At 43.0% G+C, this 23,701-nt stretch overlaps 1 protein-coding gene across 1 annotated transcript in view; it reads right to left on the reverse strand.

Annotated features, from left to right (window-relative positions):
* Positions 1-23,701, reverse strand: part of HMMR (hyaluronan mediated motility receptor) — a 142,770-nt gene that overhangs the window by 60,017 nt on the left and 59,052 nt on the right. Inside the window, exons 11-14 of the mRNA XM_082252649.1 lie at positions 19,764-19,975; positions 5,728-5,832; positions 4,816-5,648; positions 4,020-4,671 (exon numbers count right to left, since the gene is read on the reverse strand). Coding sequence (XP_082108775.1) covers positions 4,020-4,671; positions 4,816-5,648; positions 5,728-5,832; positions 19,764-19,975 — 1,802 coding nt within the window. The remainder of the gene's footprint in view (positions 1-4,019; positions 4,672-4,815; positions 5,649-5,727; positions 5,833-19,763; positions 19,976-23,701) is intronic.

Consider the following 23,701-nt stretch of genomic DNA (forward strand, 5'->3'; position numbering starts at 1 on the left):
TGAGGTTCTTCCGCGAGGACAAAGTCTGATTAAACCCCAATTGCCTAAACCACATTCAAAGAATGCAAGGCAATTTCCTTGGGCTTAGGACAGAGTGAAGGCAGCACAAGGTCTTCATTCAAATGGAATTCAGAAACCACCTTAGGAAGAAACGACTGATTAGGTCGAAGTACCAGAGGAGCCATATGTCGAACTCCTTGAATACAAGTGTGAATCAAAGCATGCATAGCTAAAGGGCATTGGAAAAACACAGCCAAAGCCGACACTTGGCCTTCAATAGTACCCAAGGCCAACTGCTGTTCAACCCCTCTTTGGAGAAAGGTCAAAATCCTAGCCACTGAAAAAAGGCAAGGGTGCACCACCAGCGATTCACACCATGAGATGTACGATTTCCACGAACAATGATAGATCTTTCTGAAGGTAGATTTTCTAGCCTTCAACAGTGTAGGAATCACTGAGTCAGAAAGACACCTGTCCTTTAACAGTGTGGCTGTTGAAAGCCAGGTATTAAAGCCAGCGACTAAAGCAGGATGGAAGATCGGCGCTTGAGATAGCAGATCTTCCCTGAGAGGAAGTCTCCAAGGAGCATCGGTGACCAACCTTACTAGATCTGCGTACCAAGACCAGCGAGGCCAGTCTGGGGCCACCAGAATGACCTGAATTCCTTCCACCTCTATTCTGCGCAGAAGCCTCAGCAGTAGTTTCAGCCGAGGGAGCGCATAGATCAGCCGATACTGACCCCAAGGAGGCACCAGTGAGTCAGTGGCATCGACCAGAGGATCTTGAGACCTGGCTACAAACCTCTGTACCTTCTTGTTGAGTCGAGAAGCTAATAGGTCGACGTCTGGTGTCCCCCCACCAGACAAAAAGCAGGTGAAACACCTCCGGGTGCAGGGACCATTCCCCCCTGATCCAACACCTGACGACTCAAGAAATCAACCTGCCAGTTCTCCACTCCTTGCATCTGCATGGCGGAAAGGGTTGGAACAACATTTTTTACCCATTTCAGGATCTCTGCCACCTCCCGGGCCGCCAAGACCCTCTTGGTGCTCCCTTGATTGACGTAAGCCACGGCCGTGGCATTGTCCGATTGAATCGAAACGACAACCCTGCAGACTACTTGCCCAGTGACTCAGGCAAAGCTTTATTGCTCCAAGTTCCAGAATATTGATTGGTAGTCTGGACTCCTGGGACACACAGCTTCCCAAGCACTCCTCCCCACCCAAACAGGCTGGCATCCGTTGTTACCACGGTCCATAACAATGGGAAGGAAGGACTTGCCCTGGCGTAGGGCCAACGAGCGAAACCACCACAGTAGAGCACTCCTTGTGCTGCGATTCAACTGAATCATAGTGTTCAAGAATTTTAGATCTTGGTTTCACTTGACAAGAATTTCCCCTTTGTAAGGGTCTTGTGTGGAACTGAGCAAACTGAACCGCCTCAAAAAGGTCAACACCATCAGACCTAAGGCTCGCATGCAAGTCTGCAGAGAGGACAGGTTGCTGGATAACCACAAACGAATCGCCCTCTGCAACTTTTGACGCTTTTTTGGGGGAAGAAACACCCTTGCCGAAGTGGAGTACAGAGTCAGGACCAGATAATCCAGTTTTGCAGATGATACCAGAGCAGATTTTTTTTTTTAAATTGAGGTTCCAACCGAACTTTTGCAGAGTCCGTACAGTGATTGCCAAGTCGCCCAGCATAACTGAATGAGAGTCTGCTCTTAGGAGGAGATAACCCAGGTACTCCAGTACAGCAATCCCCGTTGTCGCAGTAATGCCAATACCGGAGTCAACACTTTGGTGAAGACCCCGGGAGCGGAGGCGAGACCATTGAGTAACGCCACAAATTGATAACGCTCCTCTCCAACGGAGAAGTGAAGAAAACGCTGATGTCCAGCGTAAAAAGGGATGTGAAGATATGCGTATCGATGGGAGGCCAAAAAGTCTCCTTGGTGTAGGGACGCAACTACTGTGCGAATGGACTTCATTCTAATCTTCTGTACCCGCCCAAAGCGTTCCCGAGATGTAACCGGCACAATAACCCCTTGGGACAGCAGATCTTGTACCGCCTCACGTAGATCCCTTAACCGATCTGGAGATAGGCGTAGACTGGATGGGAAGAATCTGGATGGTAGAGACCTGAAATCGATCTTGTAACCCGATCAGATCAGTTTGTGGATCCATTTGTCCCGAATCAAGGAGATCCATGATTCTGGAACGAAGCCAAGACGTCCCCCCCACCCCAGTTACGGGTGAGGGTGTCCCTTCATGCAGACGGGGATTTGTCGGTAGATCTGGATTGGCCTGCTCTCGGCTTACCCGACCATGTCTTCTTGGAACCCCCAGAAGACCTAAATGGCTTAGATCCTTTCTCCTGCGTGCCGGAGGCACAAAAGGGCCGTCTGTGAGCTGTAAAATAAGGCCCCCGCCTATTACGTGGTGACTTGCCCTTGGAGGATTGACGAAGAAGAGTACTCTTCCCACCTGCAAGACCCTTGATCAGTTCATCCAATAAGAATCCAAACAGTTACCGTAAAGGGGAGCCCTGATGGAGCCTTTTTTGAAGCCTGATCCGCAGACCAGATTTTTAGCTACACCATGTGTCTAATAGCTACCCCCACTGCGGATACTTTGGCTACAAGAGGGGCCGCATCTAGTGACGCATCACATATAAATAGTAGGGCTAGGACCATTTGGTCCGTTAACTCTGCCAGGCTTGGAGGGAGCTGTATTGTTTCTAGGTCACTTTTTATTAACTTTGCCCATTCCGTTATGGTCTGGGACAGAGTGATCACAAAGATCAGTTTTAAGTATTGAGCCCGCTATCACATGTAAGTGGCAGGACAGATTCAATCCTATCCACAGGGTCTGTAAAGACCAGGGACTTCCACCGGGACCACAGTAGATTTTTTCAGTCTGGAGACCAGATGGTTCACCTTCAGTGGAACGGTCCATTTTGCGGATACCGTGTCCGCAAATGCATAGCGCATCTTAAAATGCTTCGGCACCACTAACATCTGTTTGACGCACCCCCCCCCCCCATTGGACAGACAATTTTGTCAAAAAGTTCCAGACAAGGAAAAACATTGCCTGACTTCTGGGATTTGCGAGTATCAAATGACACCTGCGTCCCTGACGCTGCAGAATCATCTAGCATTTTTAGAGTTTCCTGCACTGATACTACAAGTGCCTCCACCAGCGCGATGGGTGTATCCCCAAGGGACTGCCCCATAGGAGTAGTAAAGATTTTTCCTGCCTAGTGTCCTACTCCTGTAGGGGGCCGCATAACCCAACGTTCAAGAAGAATATGGAGCAGAGTGTCAATGAACGAACGAGAAATAGGGTTTCCATCCATCTGGAGATCGGATTGGAGAGCAGCAGGTGTCAGTGGAGATGTCACCACTGACATCCGCTACTACATAGGGCTGCATGGAGCATCCGATAAGGTCCGCCTGAAAAACTGACAGGCGAACCAGATCGCAAAGCCCATGTGAAAGGGGCCTTAGACCACTAGGACCTCCAAAAGGCAAACCCATGAAGGTCAAGCAACAGCAAAAGGCTAACATGCCTACCAGGAAAACCTGGAAAAAACCCCCTCTGCAGAATAAGAGCCACGTCCCATCACTTAGACACTTGGAAAAAAAAAAAAAAAACTGGAGGCAATGCTAGTTGGGAAGGGGTTTTTCAGGGCAGTGCCAAGCATTGCTATTTGCCAGTGTCCAATAACCTAATGGTGGAGCATAACCAAATAGTCCAAGAATTAAAGTGAGATTGTAAACATGGAGGATAAAAAAAAAAAAAAAAAAAAAACACGTCATACTTGTCTGCTCTATGCAATGTTTTTCCCCCCCGAGCAGCAGGGATCTCTTCTCCCACTGGTGTTCCTAGTAAACTGCCCAATGTTCAATGTTGGGAGGCACTGACAGCAGGGGCAAATTAACACTTTTGCATAATGTGACTGGGTAAAACTTAAGCATACAACAGGGTCGGCTTTAGATCAATCCTAAAAGAACATACCTTGAAAGTTCTTCTTGCAACTCAGAAAACTTTATTTTAAGGATTGTTAGCTCATTATTTTGTTGCTCAAACTCCTCGTCTCTAATAGCAGAGGTCTCAAGAAGTTCTTGAAGCTGTTTTTCCAAGTTTTCCTTTGTTTTCTTAGAGGACTCTTGCAGTTCAAGTAGTTGCACCTCAAACTGTTCTTTTATTTTTTTTGAAGCGCTATTCATTTCTTGAATTTGTTTTTCCATGACTTCATTATTTTTTAGTTCACAATACTTCTGCTCTGCATCATTCTTTGTTTTTGCCAGCTCTCGCTGTAGTTCAAGCACTTGCAGTTCCAATTCACAAACAGTCTTTGTGGAGGTCTCTTTATTCTTAAGAAGTTTTTTTTCCAATCCTCTGAGAGTTTTGGTTGTGCTAGTCTTAAGCTCATCAATTTGCTGCTCAAATTCTTCCCTAGATTTGGTTGCACTTTCCTGCAAGTCACGTATCTCTTGTTCCAATTCTTGTCTAGTTTTGGTTGAACTTTCCTGCAAGTCATGTAGTTGTTGCTCCAATTCTTCCCTAGTTTTGGTTGAACTTCCCTGCAAGTCAAGTATCTCTTGTTCCAATTCTTGTCTAGTTTTGGTTGAACTTTCCTGCAAGTCACATAGCTGATGCTCCAGGTCTTCTCTAGATTTTGTTGAACTTTCCTGCAAGTCATGTAGCTGTTGCTCCAATTCTTCCCTAGCTTTGGTTGAACTTCCCTGCAAGTCAAGTATCTCTTGTTCCAATTCTTGTCTAGTTTTGGTTGAACTTTCCTGCAAGTCACATAGCTGATGCTCCAGGTCTTCTCTAGATTTTGTTGAACTTTCCTGCAAGTCACGTAGCTGTTGCTCCAATTCTTCCCTAGCTTTGGTTGAACTTTCCTGCAGGTCAAGAAGCTGCTGTTCCAATAATTGCTTTGTTTTTGCAGAAGTCTCTTGGACTTTGAGAAATTCCTGCTGTAATGCTTCCTTTGTTTCTTGTAGATCATAAAGTTGGTCTTCCAAAGTCTTCTTAGATTTTAAAGATATCTCCTGGAGTTCAATAAGCTGTTTCTCCAGTTCTGCTTTTGCTTTGCAGGAGGTCTCCTGCTCGTAAAAAAGCTGCTGCCTCAAAATAGCAGATGTTTCCTGAAGTTCAAGAAGCTGATTTTCCAATACCTCTTTCTCTTTGTCTGAGGTTTCTTGAACATTCAGAAGCTTCTTCTCTAGTTCCTTCGTTGCTTTAATGGAGCTAGTCTCAACCTCTTTAAGCTGTTGTTCCAATCCCTCTCTTGTTTTGGTTGAGGTTTCCTGAAGCTCAAGGAGCTTCTGCTCCAATCTCTCCCTCATTTTAGAAGATGTTTCCTGGAGATCATTAAGCTCTCGCTCCAGTCTTTCCTCGGTTTTTCTTGAGTGGTCCTGTAGCGCAAGTAGCTTTTGTTCCAAACTTTCCTTTGTTTTTGAGGATTCTTCTTTTAGTTTAAAAATGTTTTGTTTCAAGGATTCACTTTTTTTCAAATTTTCCTCAAGCTGCTCGTGCAGAGCTTCCTTATCCATTTCTGCCTGGGAAATTTTATCCATAAGGGACATATTTGTCTTTTTTAACGAGTCAATTTCTGTTGCTGCTGTAGTCTTGAAACTAGACGGAAAATGAAAGTTTATTATTATAAGACATCATATCTAACGCCAGTGAGCTTCACACAGAAATACTCAGATACCTTTCATATTCAGCGAGCTGTAGCAGTAGGTTATTCTGATCTTCTTTCAGCTGTAAGATTTTCTTCTTGTGTATCACCTTTGCTCTTTCTAGCTCCTCATTTTTGCTGAAATAGAAAAAATTAATAAAAGTAATTCAATATGAGACAATTTTGTTGACGGAATGAAATACTAGCTCCATCTGCTAAAAAATATAAACAAGCTCAACTTTATGCTCCAAGCATGTGACCTTTCCTCTTGTACCTTCAAGCGTATTGCTACATGAGCACAATTCAAAATCCTCTTTTAAGATTATGGCACTCATCCATCTGATGGGTAACCACAGGAAAAAAAGGATATCTACAGCTTTGCAGCATCAGTGCAGAGTGCAGTTGGTACATAGGATTGCAGCATATTCAGGTAATTTTGGTGCATTTTTTTTGTGCCATTGTTTAACTGATTTTCTATTTTAGAAGCAACACCATCTTTGGAAGCAAATAGGTTATTGTAATCTACAAAAACAGCATTCTAAAATAGATTGCAAGTCCCATTCCCCCATGCCTGTACAGGCTCTGGAAAAACAAACAATTTAAATTTTTAAAATTCAGTTAAATGTCTGGGAAATTACAGATTTTGGCCCCTCTCAACCATCTCATCCTCTGATAGAAGGATGCAGAGACCAATTACAATGGAATGCTGAAAGCTGTTCAAACCTCTCTACTGGCAGTATTCTGCAGTTCTCAGCCAAACGCCCAGATTTATCTCAAAATTCACATGAAGAAACCTTTTTTGCAGAGCTAGGTTTCGCAACTCCCCACAACACTCCGTGGGATGACTGGATGTTTGGTTGAAGACTACAGTTCAAAAAACAGATTTCAGACCAGATTCCCTTCACCTTCACTGATTATTTAAGTGGGGGAGCAGTTTGAGGGTGGGGGCTGTGCATGCTGATCATGTTCCATTCTAAATATGGGTGTCATTTGAAACATGCAGAGAAAGGTGAATTTCGCCTTTAAAGAAAACACATTCTGGGGAATTTAAACACAATACGCCAGTAGGTCTCTAAAGCTACCTCTGCCTAGTTCAGGCAAGCCTTTGTCACTTGTCAGTACTGTTAAGGAGACTGTCGCAAATTCCACTTTAAGAGCCTGTCACTGTGGCTTCAACAGGATCCAAAATTAAAGCAGAAGTACAGCCTAATACCTTAAATTCTCCCCTGCAATTATTAATGTAAGCGGAGTTCAGCCTGATGTGTCAAAATGGAAAAAAAAAAAAAAATGTATTTTTGTCTTGCCGTAAAATCCATTTCTCTGAGGTTCACTGATGGACACATCTCCATGTCTTCTAGACCCTTGGGCTTATGCTGCTCTCGTCAGGAGTAGGACCAGGTGGAAACATTGGCTACGCCCCTGAGGCAGTCCCAGGGAGTATACCATCTTTTTCTGCTACAGGACTTCAGTTTGTAACAGTGTCAGAAGAATACATAACTCAACCCAACAGAGGGGCAGGTGCTGTGTCTGTCAGTGAACCTCAGAGAAAAGGATTTTACGGTAAGACAAAAATCCAGTTTTCTCTTTCATTCACTGACACAGCTCCATGTCTTCTAGACCCTTGGGATGTCCCAAAGCGGTATCAACATGGGGGGGGGGGGGGGGGCAAGCACAGAGGTGGCAGCCCTAGATGTCACTGCTATCCCTAACAGCTGGGAGAGCAGTCCATCTAGTAAAGGGACTGTAGGTAGGCCTAGACAGTTGGTGGTAATTGGCAATTCTATAATAAGGACAGAGATTTTTCACCAGGATCACCTCAACCGAATGGTTTGCTATCTCCCTGGTGCCAGGGTTCAGCATGTGGTTGACCGGGTTGATACATTACTGGGAGGGGCTGGGCATGACCAAGCTGTCTTGGTCAACATTGGAACCAATGACCGAATATATGGAAGGTGAAGACTCCTTAAGAACCAATTTAATGAACTAGGCTGCAAGTTGAAGGGAAGGATCTCCAAGGTGAATTTCTCTGAAATATTGTCTGTGCCATGTGCAGCACAGGCAAGACAGGGGGAGATTAGAGAGCTGAATGCATGGCTAAAAACCTGGTGTAAGGAGGGATCATTTGGGTTTTTAGAGCACTGGGCTCACTTTTCATTGGGGTGCAACCTATATGCTAAAGATGGTTTGCATATAAATGGAAGGGGGTCTTTTGTGCTAGGGGAGGGGTTTATGGGAAGGCTGGAGGAGTTTTTAAACTAGGATTGGGGGACATGGTGAATTTGATTATAACGGGGCAGACAGCTCAGAGAGGGTTCAGCTCCTATTGGTGGGTGAAACGGGGAAAGATGGGGGGGTAGTTATAGCAGAGGATCAGAAGGCTCCGATGTTACAAACCACCATTGGAAATGGTACCATTTGTACCAAAATAAAAAAAATATGCAAAATAAGTGTGCAAAATGGGACAATGAATTAAAGTGTTTGTTCACTAATGCAAGAAGTCTGCCAAGCAAAATAGGCGAGATGGAAGCTCTGGTGCACGAGGAGAACTGATTTAATTGGTATTGCTGAATCTTGGCTTCATTCTTCACATGACTGGGCTATTAATATTCCTGGCTATGCTCGCTTTCAGAAAGACAGGGTAAAACAGGGGTGGTGTCTGTCTCTATGTGAAGTGATCTCAAAGTGAGTGTGAAAGAGGACCTAGTTGATGGAGAGTGTAATGAGTGAAGCAGTAAGGGTGGAAATGTGAGAAGATCATTGGAGTTTGTTATAGACCTCCCAGTATTAATGAGGAGGTGGAGACTCAGCTCCTGGCACAGATAGAAAGGGCTGGGACAGCAATAATGGGGGATTTTAACTACTCAGACATTGACTGGAGTAATGGCACTGCTGGAACAGTTAACCTCTTTACGACTGCCGCAGATGTACTGCTGCAGGCAGCCGCTTCTGCACGAACCGCCGTAACTGTACCTTAATCACAAGCAGGAGGCTAGGGGCGAGCATGCACTGGAGCGCTACCGCCCCCCAATGCAGCAGGCAGGCGGCTCCGATTGTCGCCTGACACCCACGATCCTTCCCCGCTGAGAGAGAAGAATGGTCAGCTGTTGTAAACACAGCTGACCATTCTTCTCCCTGGAATGATCATGGAGCCCCCTGTGATCCTTCTATATAGGAACACAGTTCTCTATGGCAATTTCACAAGCTAGCCCCCCCCCCCCCCCCCCCCCAAGTTAGAATCACTCCCCTAGGCTCACATTTAGCCACTTGATCACCCAGAATGTTAACTCCTTCCCTGGCAGTGTCATTACTACAGTAACAGTGCATATTTTTAGTGCCGATTACTGTAGTAATGTCACTGGTCCCCCCAAAAGTGTAAAAAATGTCAGTCAGGGGGTCCGATCTGTCTACCGCAATGTCGCAGACCCACAAAAAAAAAAATAAAAATTAAATAATTAAATCATTAACATAGTTTAGTAGACGCAATAACTTTTGAGCAAACCAATCAAAATACACTTACTGCGATTTTTTTTGCCAAAAATATGTAGCAGAAAAATTGGACTAAAATGTTAAAAAAAAAAAAAAAAAAAAAAAAAAAAACACACACTTTCAGAATTTTCCAGAATTGTTGCTCTTTTTTTGTGTATAGCGCAAAAAATTAAAATAGTGATCAAATACCACCAAAAGAAAGCTTTATTTATGGGGGAAAAAAAAAAAAGGACGTAAATTGTTAAAAGTCACGCAGTGCCAAAGTGAAAAAAGTGGCTTGATCATTAAGGGGCAAATCCTTCCGGTCTTAAAGTGGTTAAATGGCAAAAATGTATTAACCTATTACAAGACAATTTTATGGTACAGTTAGAGGGCCCCCACTAGAAATGATGCTCTGTTGGACCTGGTAATCTCAAACCATGCAGAGCTTAATAATAAATGCTCATATAAAGAACATCTGGGTAGCAGTGACCATAATATTTCATTTAATGTTAGCTGTAAGCAACAACAAACATACAGGAAATATAAAAACACATTGAGAGCAAATTTTTCAAGGATGAGGGCTGCTCTCCAGGATTTAGACTGGGAGGGAATATTGGCATTGATGAGCACAGAACAAAAATGGGACATTTTCAAAAAGGACTATGTAAACTCGCTGCAAAGTATATTCCCATGGGCAATAAGTTTAAAAGGCTAAAAATAAAATCTGTGTGGCTCACGGCCAAAGTTAAAAAAGCTATAGATAAAAAGAGCTTTTAAAAATATGAAATAAAAGGAAAACTATCATTGTTGAATTGTTACAAAGAATATAACAGAATATGTAAAAAGGAAATCAAGGACACAAACATTCAAAATAGGACAAACCCCAAACAATTCTTCAAATATATTAAAAGTAAAAAAGCTTAGGTCTGAGCATGTAGGCCCTTTACAAAATAATCAGGAGGAGTGAGTGACTGGGGACAAAGAGAAGGCAAATTTACCAAATACTTTCAGCTCTGTGTATACAAAGGAGCATGGGGGAGCTCATGACCATAACGGAGGATGGTATTGACACAGCCCCAAATGATCCACAATGGCTCCAAAGTTATATGGTCCAGAAATATTTAGACAGAATAAGGGTGGAGTAGCGCCTGGGCCAGATGGCATCCACCCATGCATCTTAAAAGAATTGAGCGCTGCAATTTCAAAGCCTTTGTTTCTCATTTTTAGGGACTCGTTAAGGACTGGAATAGTACCACTGGATTGGCGTAGGGCAAATGTGGTGCCTATATTTAAAAAGGGATCAAAGTCTTTGCCGAGTAACTATAGACATGTTAAACTTCTATAGTCGGGAAGATACTGGAGAGTTTAATAAAAAACATAGATGAGTTCTTGCTGGAAAAAAATATATTTTAAGCAACAGAGAGTATGGATTCATGAAAGACAGAAGTTGTCAAACAAACCTGATTTTATGAGAGAAGTAAAACCTTGGACAGAGGGGTGGCTGTGGATGTAGTATACTTGGGATTTTGCAAGTGTTTAACAGTTCCCCACACACGGCTAATATGTAAGGTTCAGACAACCCTCTATCCTTCAGCACCTGGCTTCAGACAGCCAAGCCTTTAAAGAAAGATGGAAGATTGGCCCTTTGGGCCAACAGATCTCTGAGAGGAAGTCTCCAAGAGATCTCCTCTGAGATTAAGTCTTCAAGGAGCATCCGCGACCAACAATCAGATCTCTGTATCAAGACAGGCGAGGCCAGTCTGGAGCCACTAGGATGGTTGGAATCTCTTCTGCCTCGATCCAACGCAGGAGTCTTGGCAGAGGTTCTAGAAGAGGAAAGACGTATATCAGACGATACTGGCCCCAAGGAGCCACCAGTGTCTGTGGCATCGCCACAAACCCAAGCACCTTCCTGTTGAGAAGAGAAGCCAAAAGGACCACCTTGTGAGACAACTGAGGAAATACCTCTTGAAGAAATGTCCAGGATATGGATCAGTAGTCTGGGATTCTTCCAGAGTCAGACCAACTGACAATCCGGCCAAAAACCCCAACCTCCCTCAAACAGGCTGGCATCCATGGTGACCATCGAGTATAGGGGAAGGAAGATTTGTACCTGTCATCGAAGCGAGGGAGAGCAAAGCCACCAAATCGAGGACCCTCTCGTACCCCAGCTCAACAGATCAGATTGTCTAAAGACTGGATTCTTGCCCTACATGGCAAGAAACTCTTTGCAGAGGTCTTGTGTCTTTTTTCAACCTAACTATGCAACACAAGTACATCTGGCTCAACTAATAAACAGTAAAGAAAAGACAACCATACAATCCCATATACACAATCCTATACCTGCAGTTGATCCAGAGGAAGGAGAAAAACCCCAGCAAAGATTGATCCAATTTTCTACAGCAGGGGAAAAAATTCCTTCCTGATCCCCCGAGAGGCAATCGGCTAATCCCTGGATCAACTTTACTTATAAATATTAGTACCCAGTTATATTTACACCTAGGAAAGAATCCAGGCTTTTTTTAAAAGCAATCTAGTAAGTTGGCAAGAACCACCACTGGAGGGAGTCTATTCCACATTTTCACAGCTCTTACTGTGAAGAAACCTTTTTGGAGACAAAATCTCTTTTCCTCTAGACTTAAAGAGTGCCCCCTTGTCCTCTGATGACCTTAAAGCGGAGTTCCAGCCTCGGAAAACTATTTTTCACTAAAAATAACCGTTACAGTCCGGGCTAGTGCATTCTACAATGGATGCCTCTGAACTGTCCCAGGTCGCACTTCCCTTTTAGAAGAAATACTTACCTTGAAAATTTCTTCTCCAGCGCTGCCATCTCAGGTGTGGGCAGCTGAAGCCAGCGCGTCCTCTTCGGTCCCACAATGCCCTGCACCGGCCCCGCTCATCACTTCCGGGGCAGGCGTGTCATCCCTGCACAGCTTCTGGGCATTCAACAGACTCTGCAAGGGATACAGTCTATCCAAATGCATAGGCACCGCCATATTGCGTTTAGGACAATCCCACTGACTCGTGACAAGGGAAGGGGAGAGGTGGGGCCGGAAGACCCACAGTGACCGTTCAAAGAGCTGACACAAACACTACTGACAACACCATGGAACCGAGTGGGCACCACCGCACCATTGGAATAGGAGTGCTGCAGGCCAGAGGCACGACCAGGTCGTGTGCGCCGCCGTGAGACATTTAACTTGCCAGCCTGCCCCCGTCCAGTGGGGCTATGTCGCGGCTGACCTAGCGCGGAGCTGAGGCCTGTGCGCACTCACTGGCCGGACTGGGAGACCATAAGGATCTAGAATATCCAGTCCTGCAGTTGATTCTGTTCTCACAGAACAAAAAGAAACAATTCAGTTTAAAAAAGCAAAAAAAAAAATGCTAGAAACAGATCCCAGCAAGGAACTAGATCCTTATTCCCAACTAGGCAGAAAAAAAAAAAAAATGCCTATAGAAGGAAGTAGGAGTATATCCCCTAGGACTGCCCCATTGGCATAGTAAAGCTTTTTCCTGCCTAGTGTCCCAGGAAAAAACAAAGTCCCTAGTGTCTCGGAGGCTGCATAACTGCATAACCCAATGTTCAAGAAGATTCTGGAGCTGTGTCCGTCAATGAACAAAATAAATATTTTTGATTGGCGTTTCCTTTTAACGTCAGATTGCAGTTTAGGAAACTGGCTAAAATAAAGATCAACTCTTAGGGGGCATACAGAAAGATGCCAGGGCTCAGAGTGGAGCATATAGAGGAAAAAGGAGAAGTGCTTGGCGCTGCCAATATATGCGTTTAGAAGTGTGGAAGGTAGAAGCTAGTATAGACAACACAGATGTCACAAATATAACTATTATGCACGTTTGAAAAAATGAATATTAAATAAATAAGTGAGGTTTTAAATGAGGTAAAAACAGGAATAAAGTGTAAGAGCATAAAACCTAGAGCCCAATATTTAAATGTATAAAAGTAAATAGGTATGCAAAAAAAGAAGGTGACATATACATCCACAATATACTCTAATAAAGGATATATATATATATATATATATAGTGCCCTTCAAGTGAGGGTGAAGTGGTGGTGTATAAGTGATAATAAAAAGGTAGAGTAGAAAAAATTAATATATATAAATAATTTTACAGTGACTTGAGTGACCATAAAGTGACATGTGCAAAAAAGGAAAAGAGACCTCAATCCCAAGCCTGGGAAGAGAGAGTGCCCAATGTGGTTCCCCAAAAATGACAATGGGGTGGGCCACAGATGGAGGAAAATAAATCCAAAAAATAAATAATAAAAAATGCTGAAAAAAATATATATAAAATGGTGGCTAAGTGATTGATACACAGAATATCTCAAAATCAATAGTGTGCTAGTGAAAAAATGCGCAAAGAAAGTGGTCAAAAATGCATAAGAAAAAACATCCACTGAGTCCTTAAGAAGCGCATAGAGGTATATCAGTCCAAAATAGTGGTGAGGTGCCAAAATCACAGGTGCGACCGGTTGGATGATTCTTAGAGTGAAGACTAAGGTGCTCCCCTATTCAGTGGGTCCGGTGCTCCCCTTTCTAGTAAATACCGAGCTTACCAGAAAGTACTACCCCTACAGGGGTAGAGCGCAGGTCGATAATTGTAGGGATCGCTCCCAAAGCAGAGGGGTCCGGTCACCTGGTCCACTTCTAATATTCCAATTGCCCGAGTCACAACTAATTGGCGTGTTAGTAGGGGTGTTCCAACATTAATGCTCCAACCAAGCCATTCCAGGACATGTATATAAATAAAGAAAGATGCCTCCAAATGGTGAAATACCGCTAGACTTTTATTAAAAACATCCAAGATAAAAGCAGGTACTCACATAAAAAACAGTGCTAACGTTCCCTCAGGACTTAGGAGCCGCAAGGTCCTCTCTGGCGGTGGGGTGATGAACGGTAAGCGTTCTCCCGACCGGAGCTGCGTCCCAAGCCGATCAATACAATGCAAGCGGAAGTGATGCGGTGCGCACTCTACATGTTTCGTCGTATGACGTCATCAGGAGTAGCGCTGGCCACATCAATTCCGCTTCCTTAAGTGTAGAGTGGTTGCCAGGCAACCCGATTCAACTAAAAACGCCTATTGGTCAACGGACCAATCAGAAAAAAAGCTATAAGTATGATCATCAGTTGCTGGGAAGAACCTCTTAATACAATGCACATTAATCCGAGGGCCAATCAGAAAAAACGGTTGTCCTTTGTCATCAGTTGCTGGGAGAAAACTGATGCTGATTGGCTCCTACGATAAGTGGTGAGGATATTCACTGCACAGGGGAATTCCGGTTGGTTAAGCCAGCCCCGGAACTATCTGCAGACTAGGTGATGATACTTATTCATAAGGGACGGTGTAAATTAAGCAATAAATGATGGTGAACAGTTCTAAATTGGTCCGAAAAAACGGAGACAAAAAGGAAACAAAAACCGGAAATAAAAAACGGAAATAAAAAACAAAAAAACAAAAAACTGTGGTACAAAAAATCTAATACTAGAAAAATGCCCTCATTATGACTACGAATGAATCAGATAATCATAATGAGAAGTCTGGTAGCCTGGCAATCATTCCATGTCTGTGTAAGTATAGCAAATCTATCCAGTGCATATAGAACAAACAAGGAGAAACTCTAATCATATATGTCTATGGACAATAATTTCACAAAACAGCCGATTCCCATATATAATCTTAGGGAGGCATATATAGGGTTCATTAGATCTCAGATATATGGTATAAAATAGATTAAAAGGATAATAATACTAATAAATACAGTCTCAAAAATGAATATATATGGAATGGTAAAAAATTAATATATTACTGGGTAAAAAGGAAATTAGTGTCTAATAAATATATATAGTGAGAAGTCAGATGTAAGTAAAATCCAAGATACATATCGTAAGTGAATAAAAATGTACATGTTTAGTAAATATATATTGGTCTATAAATCAAGGTGGATCAAAATATTTAGTAAAAACTGGTGAGTATTGTCCAACTGTGTCAATGGAGAGTGACATCTGGAAACATGGGAAATTAGTCAATGGCCCAAAGAGAGGGAACAGAGACCAATACCCACCCCTTGATTAATACTCAGAAAACATTGATAAACATAGTGACAATCAATAATTAAACGACTATGACGTGAGATGATATAGATAAAGTGACAGTGCTTTGAGAAAAGGTGTATATACAGGAACTAAGTCCTGGAGAGTTGGGTTGGTGCCATATGGGTGGTAAAAGAATAGGCACAAGAACATGCAAATATAAAAGTGAAGGGTGGCATCAAACAGAAGAGATGGTAAGAAGTTCATATTTATAGTCATCCTATATTAAACAATAAAAATCTTGAGCTCCCTATGGATCCTAGAAAGCTATGAAGGGTATAAAATTGATAATGTAGTGTCCTCAGGGATCTAAAAGAGTCTAAAATCTGGAAAGATAAAAGGGAGGTAGAGACTCGATCTGAAGTGAGGGTGAAATTGAATCAAAGATAAATATAATTAAAAATTGGATATAAAACAGTTCAGGTCTATATCTAAGTTTAAACCTCCAGGTTGTAGCGATTCCAATTGATAAATCCATTTAGTCTCGTTTTTAGATATTTTTCTGGTCTTGTTTTCCCCTCTCCAGTGTTCTCTTATGGTGTCGATGCCATAAAAAATTAGGCCTTGTGGATTCTTATTATGTGCCTCTAAATAGTGTCTCGATAGGCCATGCTTGGGGAAACCCTTTTTAATATTTTTGATATGTTCCCTAATGCGGACGTATAGAGGCCTGGTTGTTCTTCCTACATATTGCCGTCGGCATGGGCATTCCACAACATAAGTCACGTGTGTACTATAGCATGTAATAAGTTTGTTAATTTTAAAGTTTTTTCTATTTACGCATGATTTGAATTCTGTGATCTTCCTTGGTTGTCGTGTGTTGTTCTTACAGGCCAGGCATCTTCGACACCGTATGAACCCTTTCATATCGGGAAAAATCCGTACCTCTTTCGGTGGATCTACCACATTGTGCACTAGTCTGTTTCGTAAGGACGGTGCCCTGCGGTATATAAATTTGGGCCTACTTGGGAGGATTTTAGCCAGAGTCCTGTCTGATTTCAGGATAGGCCAATATTTTTTGATAATCTTTTCCATCTTCCTGTGTTGGTTATTATATCCAGTGACAAAAGCATAATCAAAGTCAGTGTTTTTATTTCTTACTTTTTCAGTGAGTAGAGTTTCTCTGTTCATATCCCTCACTTGGTTTTTAGTGATCTCTAGTGATTCTTTTTTGTAGCCCTTTTCCGTGAATCTTTCCGTAAGAATTTTAGCTTGCTCTTCGTATTCTTCAATTTTTCCGCAGTTTCGTCGGAGTCTCATGTATTGGCCCTTGGGTATGTTCTGTTTCCACTTGGGATGGTGGCAACTTGTTATCGGGATATAGCCATTTTTGTCAGTTGCTTTAAAAAAAGTCCTTGTTTGCAACTTCTCCTGTTCTTTATATAGTTGTAGGTCCAGGAAATCGATTTGAGTCGTGCTTTGATTGCCGGTAAATTTGATCCCATATCTGTTATTATTTAATTCTTCAATGAACATGTCCAAAGTATGTTGTGATCCCTTCCATAGCATAAAAACATCATCAATGTATCTCCGATAAAAACGTAAATTGGGTCTTGTTATTTTGTAAACTAGCTCCTCTTCCAGTAAATCCATAAATAGGTTGGCGACGCTTGGGGCGTAGTCTCTGTTCCCTCTCTTTGGGCCATTGACTAATTTCCCATGTTTCCAGATGTCACTCTCCATTGACACAGTTGGACAATACTCACCAGTTTTTACTAAATATTTTGATCCACCTTGATTTATAGACCAATATATATTTACTAAACATGTACATTTTTATTCACTTACGATATGTATCTTGGATTTTACTTACATCTGACTTCTCACTATATATATTTATTAGACACCAATTTCCTTTTTACCCAGTAATATATTAATTTTTTACCATTCCATATATATTCATTTTTGAGACTGTATTTATTAGTATTATTATCCTTTTAATCTATTTTATACCATATATCTGAGATCTAATGAACCCTATATATGCCTCCCTAAGATTATATATGGGAATCGGCTGTTTTGTGAAATTATTGTCCATAGACATATATGATTAGAGTTTCTCCTTGTTTGTTCTATATGCACTGGATAGATTTGCTATACTTACACAGACATGGAATGATTGCCAGGCTACCAGACTTCTCATTATGATTATCTGATTCATTCGTAGTCATAATGAGGGCATTTTTCTAGTATTAGATTTTTTGTACCACAGTTTTTTGTTTTTTTGTTTTTTATTTCCGTTTTTTATTTCCGGTTTTTGTTTCCTTTTTGTCTCCGTTTTTTCGGACCAATTTAGAACTGTTCACCATCATTTATTGCTTAATTTACACCGTCCCTTATGAATAAGTATCATCACCTAGTCTGCAGATAGTTCCGGGGCTGGCTTAACCAACCGGAATTCCCCTGTGCAGTGAATATCCTCACCACTTATCGTAGGAGCCAATCAGCATCAGTTTTCTCCCAGCAACTGATGACAAAGGACAACCGTTTTTTCTGATTGGCCCTCGGATTAATGTGCATTGTATTAAGAGGTTCTTCCCAGCAACTGATGATCATACTTATAGCTTTTTTTCTGATTGGTCCGTTGACCAATAGGCGTTTTTAGTTGAATCGGGTTGCCTGGCAACCACTCTACACTTAAGGAAGCGGAATTGATGTGGCCAGCGCTACTCCTGATGACGTCATACGACGAAACATGTAGAGTGCGCACCGCATCACTTCCGCTTGCATTGTATTGATCGGCTTGGGACGCAGCTCCGGTCGGGAGAACGCTTACCGTTCATCACCCCACCGCCAGAGAGGACCTTGCGGCTCCTAAGTCCTGAGGGAACGTTAGCACTGTTTTTTATGTGAGTACCTGCTTTTATCTTGGATGTTTTTAATAAAAGTCTAGCGGTATTTCACCATTTGGAGGCATCTTTCTTTATTTATATACATGTCCTGGAATGGCTTGGTTGGAGCATTAATGTTGGAACACCCCTACTAACACGCCAATTAGTTGTGACTCGGGCAATTGGAATATTAGAAGTGGACCAGGTGACCGGACCCCTCTGCTTTGGGAGCGATCCCTACAATTATCGACCTGCGCTCTACCCCTGTAGGGGTAGTACTTTCTGGTAAGCTCGGTATTTACTAGAAAGGGGAGCACCGGACCCACTGAATAGGGGAGCACCTTAGTCTTCACTCTAAGAATCATCCAACCGGTCGCACCTGTGATTTTGGCACCTCACCACTATTTTGGACTGATATACCTCTATGCGCTTCTTAAGGACTCAGTGGATGTTTTTTCTTATGCATTTTTGACCACTTTCTTTGCGCATTTTTTCACTAGCACACTATTGATTTTGAGATATTCTGTGTATCAATCACTTAGCCACCATTTTATATATATTTTTTTCAGCATTTTTTATTATTTATTTTTTGGATTTATTTTCCTCCATCTGTGGCCCACCCCATTGTCATTTTTGGGGAACCACATTGGGCACTCTCTTCCCAGGCTTGGGATTGAGGTCTCTTTTCCTTTTTTGCACATGTCACTTTATGGTCACTCAAGTCACTGTAAAATTATTTATATATATTAATTTTTTCTACTCTACCTTTTTATTATCACTTATACACCACCACTTCACCCTCACTTGAAGGGCACTATATATATATATATATATATCCTTTATTAGAGTATATTGTGGATGTATATGTCACCTTCTTTTTTTGCATACCTATTTACTTTTATACATTTAAATATTGGGCTCTAGGTTTTATGCTCTTACACTTTATTCCTGTTTTTACCTCATTTAAAACCTCACTTATTTATTTAATATTCATTTTTTCAAACGTGCATAATAGTTATAATATTTGTGACATCTGTGTTGTCTATACTAGCTTCTACCTTCCACACTTCTAAACGCATATATTGGCAGCGCCAAGCACTTCTCCTTTTTCCTCTATATATCTAATATAATCTCTAGTGGGTTATATTCTGAAGTGGGCTGCAGCCAATCGCTTTTTTCTACCCCCTCCCTTCGATATTATCCTAAGCGCGGATTCTTTTCCACTCTTGATTCAGAGTGGAGCATGCATGTTCTTGGGAGCTGTAAATATGACACTGTACCACACAGGAATCTATCCTTAGTCCCATGCAGTTTCTACAAAAAACACTTTATGAACTCCCCCCATTGGGTAGAGAGTCACGCTTGGTATGGAAAGCTGGTAAACACTACTGCTCATGTCCTCACTAGAGATTCAACCTCTCCATTTGCCCCAGTGACATCAATCATTGGGACTTAAAAGTGAATAAATCCAAAATGGAGCCATCACAACCACACAGTTGGGGACTACCGGGTGGGACTCCTGTTCTCGTTCCAGCCTTCCTGGTTTAAGGAGAGAAGGGGGGGGGGGGTTCCCTTTATATATCCACACAACCAAACCCTTCTACAGTCAGTTAAGGGGGGAAAAAAAAATAAAATAAATGGGGGGGGTTTCAGTTGGGAATACCCTTTAAGAGTTTGCTCTAACTGTGCTAGCTCTTCTGCTCTCTGCTTATTCTCTTGCTCCAGTTGCACGATTATTCTCTCTGCTGCCTCCTCCTCTTGTTGTAATTTATCAAGATCATCTAGGGTTCCTTCGAGCTCCTCTTCCAAAAGGCGCCTCTCTTTCATCATCTCCTCTTGTACATTCTGCAGTTCCAGACGTAAGGAGCTGAAAGCCTAAAAACAATAAAGGGGAGGGTCAACTCACTCAAAACCGATTTTTTTCCCACATGGATATACACAGTACACAAGCTCAGCCATCCAGTTTTCTGGATAGGTGTTTGGAATTCAACAAGATCACCAAACCCAAAACAGGTTTGCAAAGCTAAAAGGCTTACCATGAAATGGGGCTGTATAGAGAAATTAACATGAGGCAAAAGTAGACTGAATAGGCAAAATTTATCCTAGCATTATATTTAGTCCAACTATGTAAGCCATAAAATTTGACAACACCAAAGCCTAACCTTAGGGCAAGTAATTTTTTTTATCTGTAAGGTTGGGTTAAGACTTTCCTATTCAACTCCAAAGATCCAGTTGCACTAGTGCATTGCAACACTGGTACCTGGCTAAAAAAAGCCTGGTTCAGTGGAGCGCAAAGTGCCTACAGGTAATATAGATTAAAAGCAGATACATGTGTTGGCCTTTAGACAACCCCCTTTATTTCTCAGTGGGGAGATTACCCTCATTTCCCACCCCTGCGTAACCATCATTAACCTTTTTACGACCGCCCCGCCACAGATGTACTACGGCAGGTAGCCGCTCCCGGGCAAATCACCATACATGTACAGCACTCGGCAAGGGGGCAAGCACGCTCCCGCACGTCAGCGGGGAAGCCGATGCAGCGGGCAGGTGGCTCCCATTGCCACCTGACACCTGCGATAGTTTCCCACAGAGAGAAGAACGGTCAGCTGTTGTAAACACAGCTGACCACTCTCCCTGGAATGATCATAGAGCCTTCTATATAGGATCACCTGTCTCTATGGTGATTTCAGAACCCCCCCCCCCCCCCACAGTTAGACTCACTCCCCTAGGCTCAAATTTAACCCCTTCCCTGCAAATGTCATTATTACATTAACAATGCATATTTTTAGCACTGATTACTGTAGTAATGTCACTGGTCCCCCAAAAGTGTCCAAAATGTCAGTTAAGGGTCCGATCTATTCCGCAAAAAAATAAAATAGAAAGGATTTTTGACTTACTGTAAAATCAATTTCTCTGATGTTCATTGACGGACAGCTCCTGATCTTCATAACTATTGGGTTATACTGCCCCCTACAGGAGGACACTAGGCAGAAAAAAAAAAAAAAATCTAGCTACACCTATAGGCAGTTCCAGGGGGTATACTCCCTCTCTCCGCTATAGGTACTCAGTTTAGTTACAAGAAGTGTCAGAAGAATTATAACTCCGCAGAGGGGTTGGTGCTGTGGCCATCAATGAACATCAGAGAAATAGATTTTACGCCAAGTCAAATCCCATTTTCTCTTTCGTTCATTGACAGACAGCTCCCAAAGCAGTGAAACATGAGAAGTGGGAACAGCAAAAAAAAAAAAAAAATTCCCTAGGCTAAATATTAGCCAACCAGGCAACAGGAGCTCAACCAAAACAAACCCACCTGGAAAAAAAAAAACCCAATACACCCTCATAGGATCAGGTCCTCCAACAGCAGCCTGCCAAACCTTGCAGCCAAAAGAAGCATCCGCAAATGCCAACATCAACTTTATAGAACTTTGTGAAAGCGTGCACTGACAACCAGGGGGCCATCTTGCAAACCTGTGTCACCGACTCCTGATGACGGAAGGCCCAGGAGGCACAAAGCGCCCGAGTAGAGTGCGCCTTGACATGGAAAGGAGGAACCTGACCCGATGGAATAGGCCTAAATAACCTCCTGTCGGATCCATCGGGAAAAGGTTGCAAAAGGAAGTGGTCAACCCTTTGAGGCCCATCCAGGAGCACAAATAGGGAGTCGGACTTTATAAAAGACTCCGTAACTGCCAAATACACCCTAATTGCCCAGACCACATCCAAGGCATGCAAGGCAATTTCCTTTAAATGTTTAGGCCAGGGACACAGGGAAGGCAACATGCCTTCATTCAAATAAAATCAGACAATTTAGGCAAGAGAAACTCCCGAAGATTCTCAAAGGGAGGATTGTGGAAGACAAAGCACCAAATTGAGGTCCCGAGGCAGCTACGGAGACCGCACTGGAGGAACCAAACATCGGACACCCCGGAGAAAGGTATGTACCAGGGAGGTCGTGGTCAAGGGTCATTGGAGGAAGATCGCCAAAGCCAACACCTGGCCCTTTATGGCATTTAAGGCCAATTTCTGTACAACCCCCCATTGAAGAAAAGTCAAGATCTGAGCCACCGAGAAGGAGCAAGGATGAACTCCGAGACTTTACACCACTCAATGTACGTCTTCCACGTACGATGGTAGATCTTCCAAGAAGTAGATTTCCTAGATTTTAACAGCCTAGGAAACACAGACTCTGAAAAACCTCTACCCTTCCAATTCCTGGCGTTCAACAGCCAAGCCTTCAAAGCCAGTGACTAAAGCAGGATGGAGGATTGATTGGTCCTTGGGACTGCAGATCCGAGAGGAAGCTTCCACGGAACGTTGGCATACCAAGCCCGGCGATGCCAGTCCGGAGCCGCCAAGATAACCGGAATCCCTTCTGCCTCAATTCTGTGTAGAAGTCTCGGCAGAAGCTGAGCGGAGGGAAGGTGTAAATCAGACGATCCTGACCCCAGGGGCCACCAGCGCATCTGCCAGAGGATCCCGTCACCATGCCACAAACCTCTACACCTTTCTGTTGAGCTGAGACAACAGAATCACCGGAGACCCAACTGATTAAACCCCTCCAGGTGAAGGGACCCCTTGGTCCTACTCCTGCCAATTGAGATAATCTGCCTGCCAGTTTTCCTCCCTCAGAATGTGCACAGCTGGAAAGAAACGTTTGACCCACCTTAGAATGACGGCTACCTCCAGAGCCGCCAGGACACTTCTTGTGCCCCCCGGTGATTGACACAAGACATGGCTGTGGCATTGTCCAATTGAATGCGCACTGGACATCCCTGAAAATGATCCGTCCAACTGTCCAAACACAGTCTGATCACTCGGTTTCAAGACATTGATCAGGAGTCTCGACTCTTCCAGTGTCCAGATCCCCTGAGCAGAACGTTTGCTGAGGACGCCGCCTCCCCAACCGGACAGGCTGGCATCCGTGGTGATCACTGTCCAATACAAGGAGAGGAGGGATTTATCCAGATGTGGCGCCGGAGAATGATATATCAGGGACTCCTTCGTTCCCCCGGCTAAGCTGGATGTGATTGCCCAGAGACTGCGGAGTCTTGTCCCATTTGGCAAGACTCTCAGTTTGCAGGGACCTCTTATGGAACTGTGATAAACGAAATCACCTCAAAAAAGGTAGACCCTATCAGGCCCAGCACCCGCATGCAAGTCCAGAGGGATGACCATCTCCTTGACAGCAGACAACTAATTGCAGTCTACAATTTCTGGAGACTGTCCAATAGGGATGTAACAATATCGAAGATATCGCGATATCGTATCGTCGTGGTCGTCTCGATATCGTCGTGGTCGTATCGCGATATCGTCGTGGTTGGGTTACAATATTAAAAGGACAGGTGTCCGTCAAAAAGCAAGAGGAGTAAACACAGTCCCGCGGAACAAATCAGTGTTTTATGTTGTCATGGATCCATAAATACAACAATAAATTGCCTGTTGACTGGCAAAAGCAGAATAAATGTCGGTATTTTTTTGCTATTATCATCACAAACACTATCATGAGCTATTTAACAATACCATGAGCTTTTCCACAATATCGCAATAAATATCGTACCGTGAGGTCAATATCGAAATTGTATCGTACCGTGAGATTTTGAT

The sequence above is a fragment of the Pelophylax lessonae genome (genome assembly GCF_965119305.1).
Source record: "Pelophylax lessonae genome assembly, chromosome: 4".
In the NCBI taxonomy this organism is placed as follows: domain Eukaryota; kingdom Metazoa; phylum Chordata; class Amphibia; order Anura; family Ranidae; genus Pelophylax; species Pelophylax lessonae.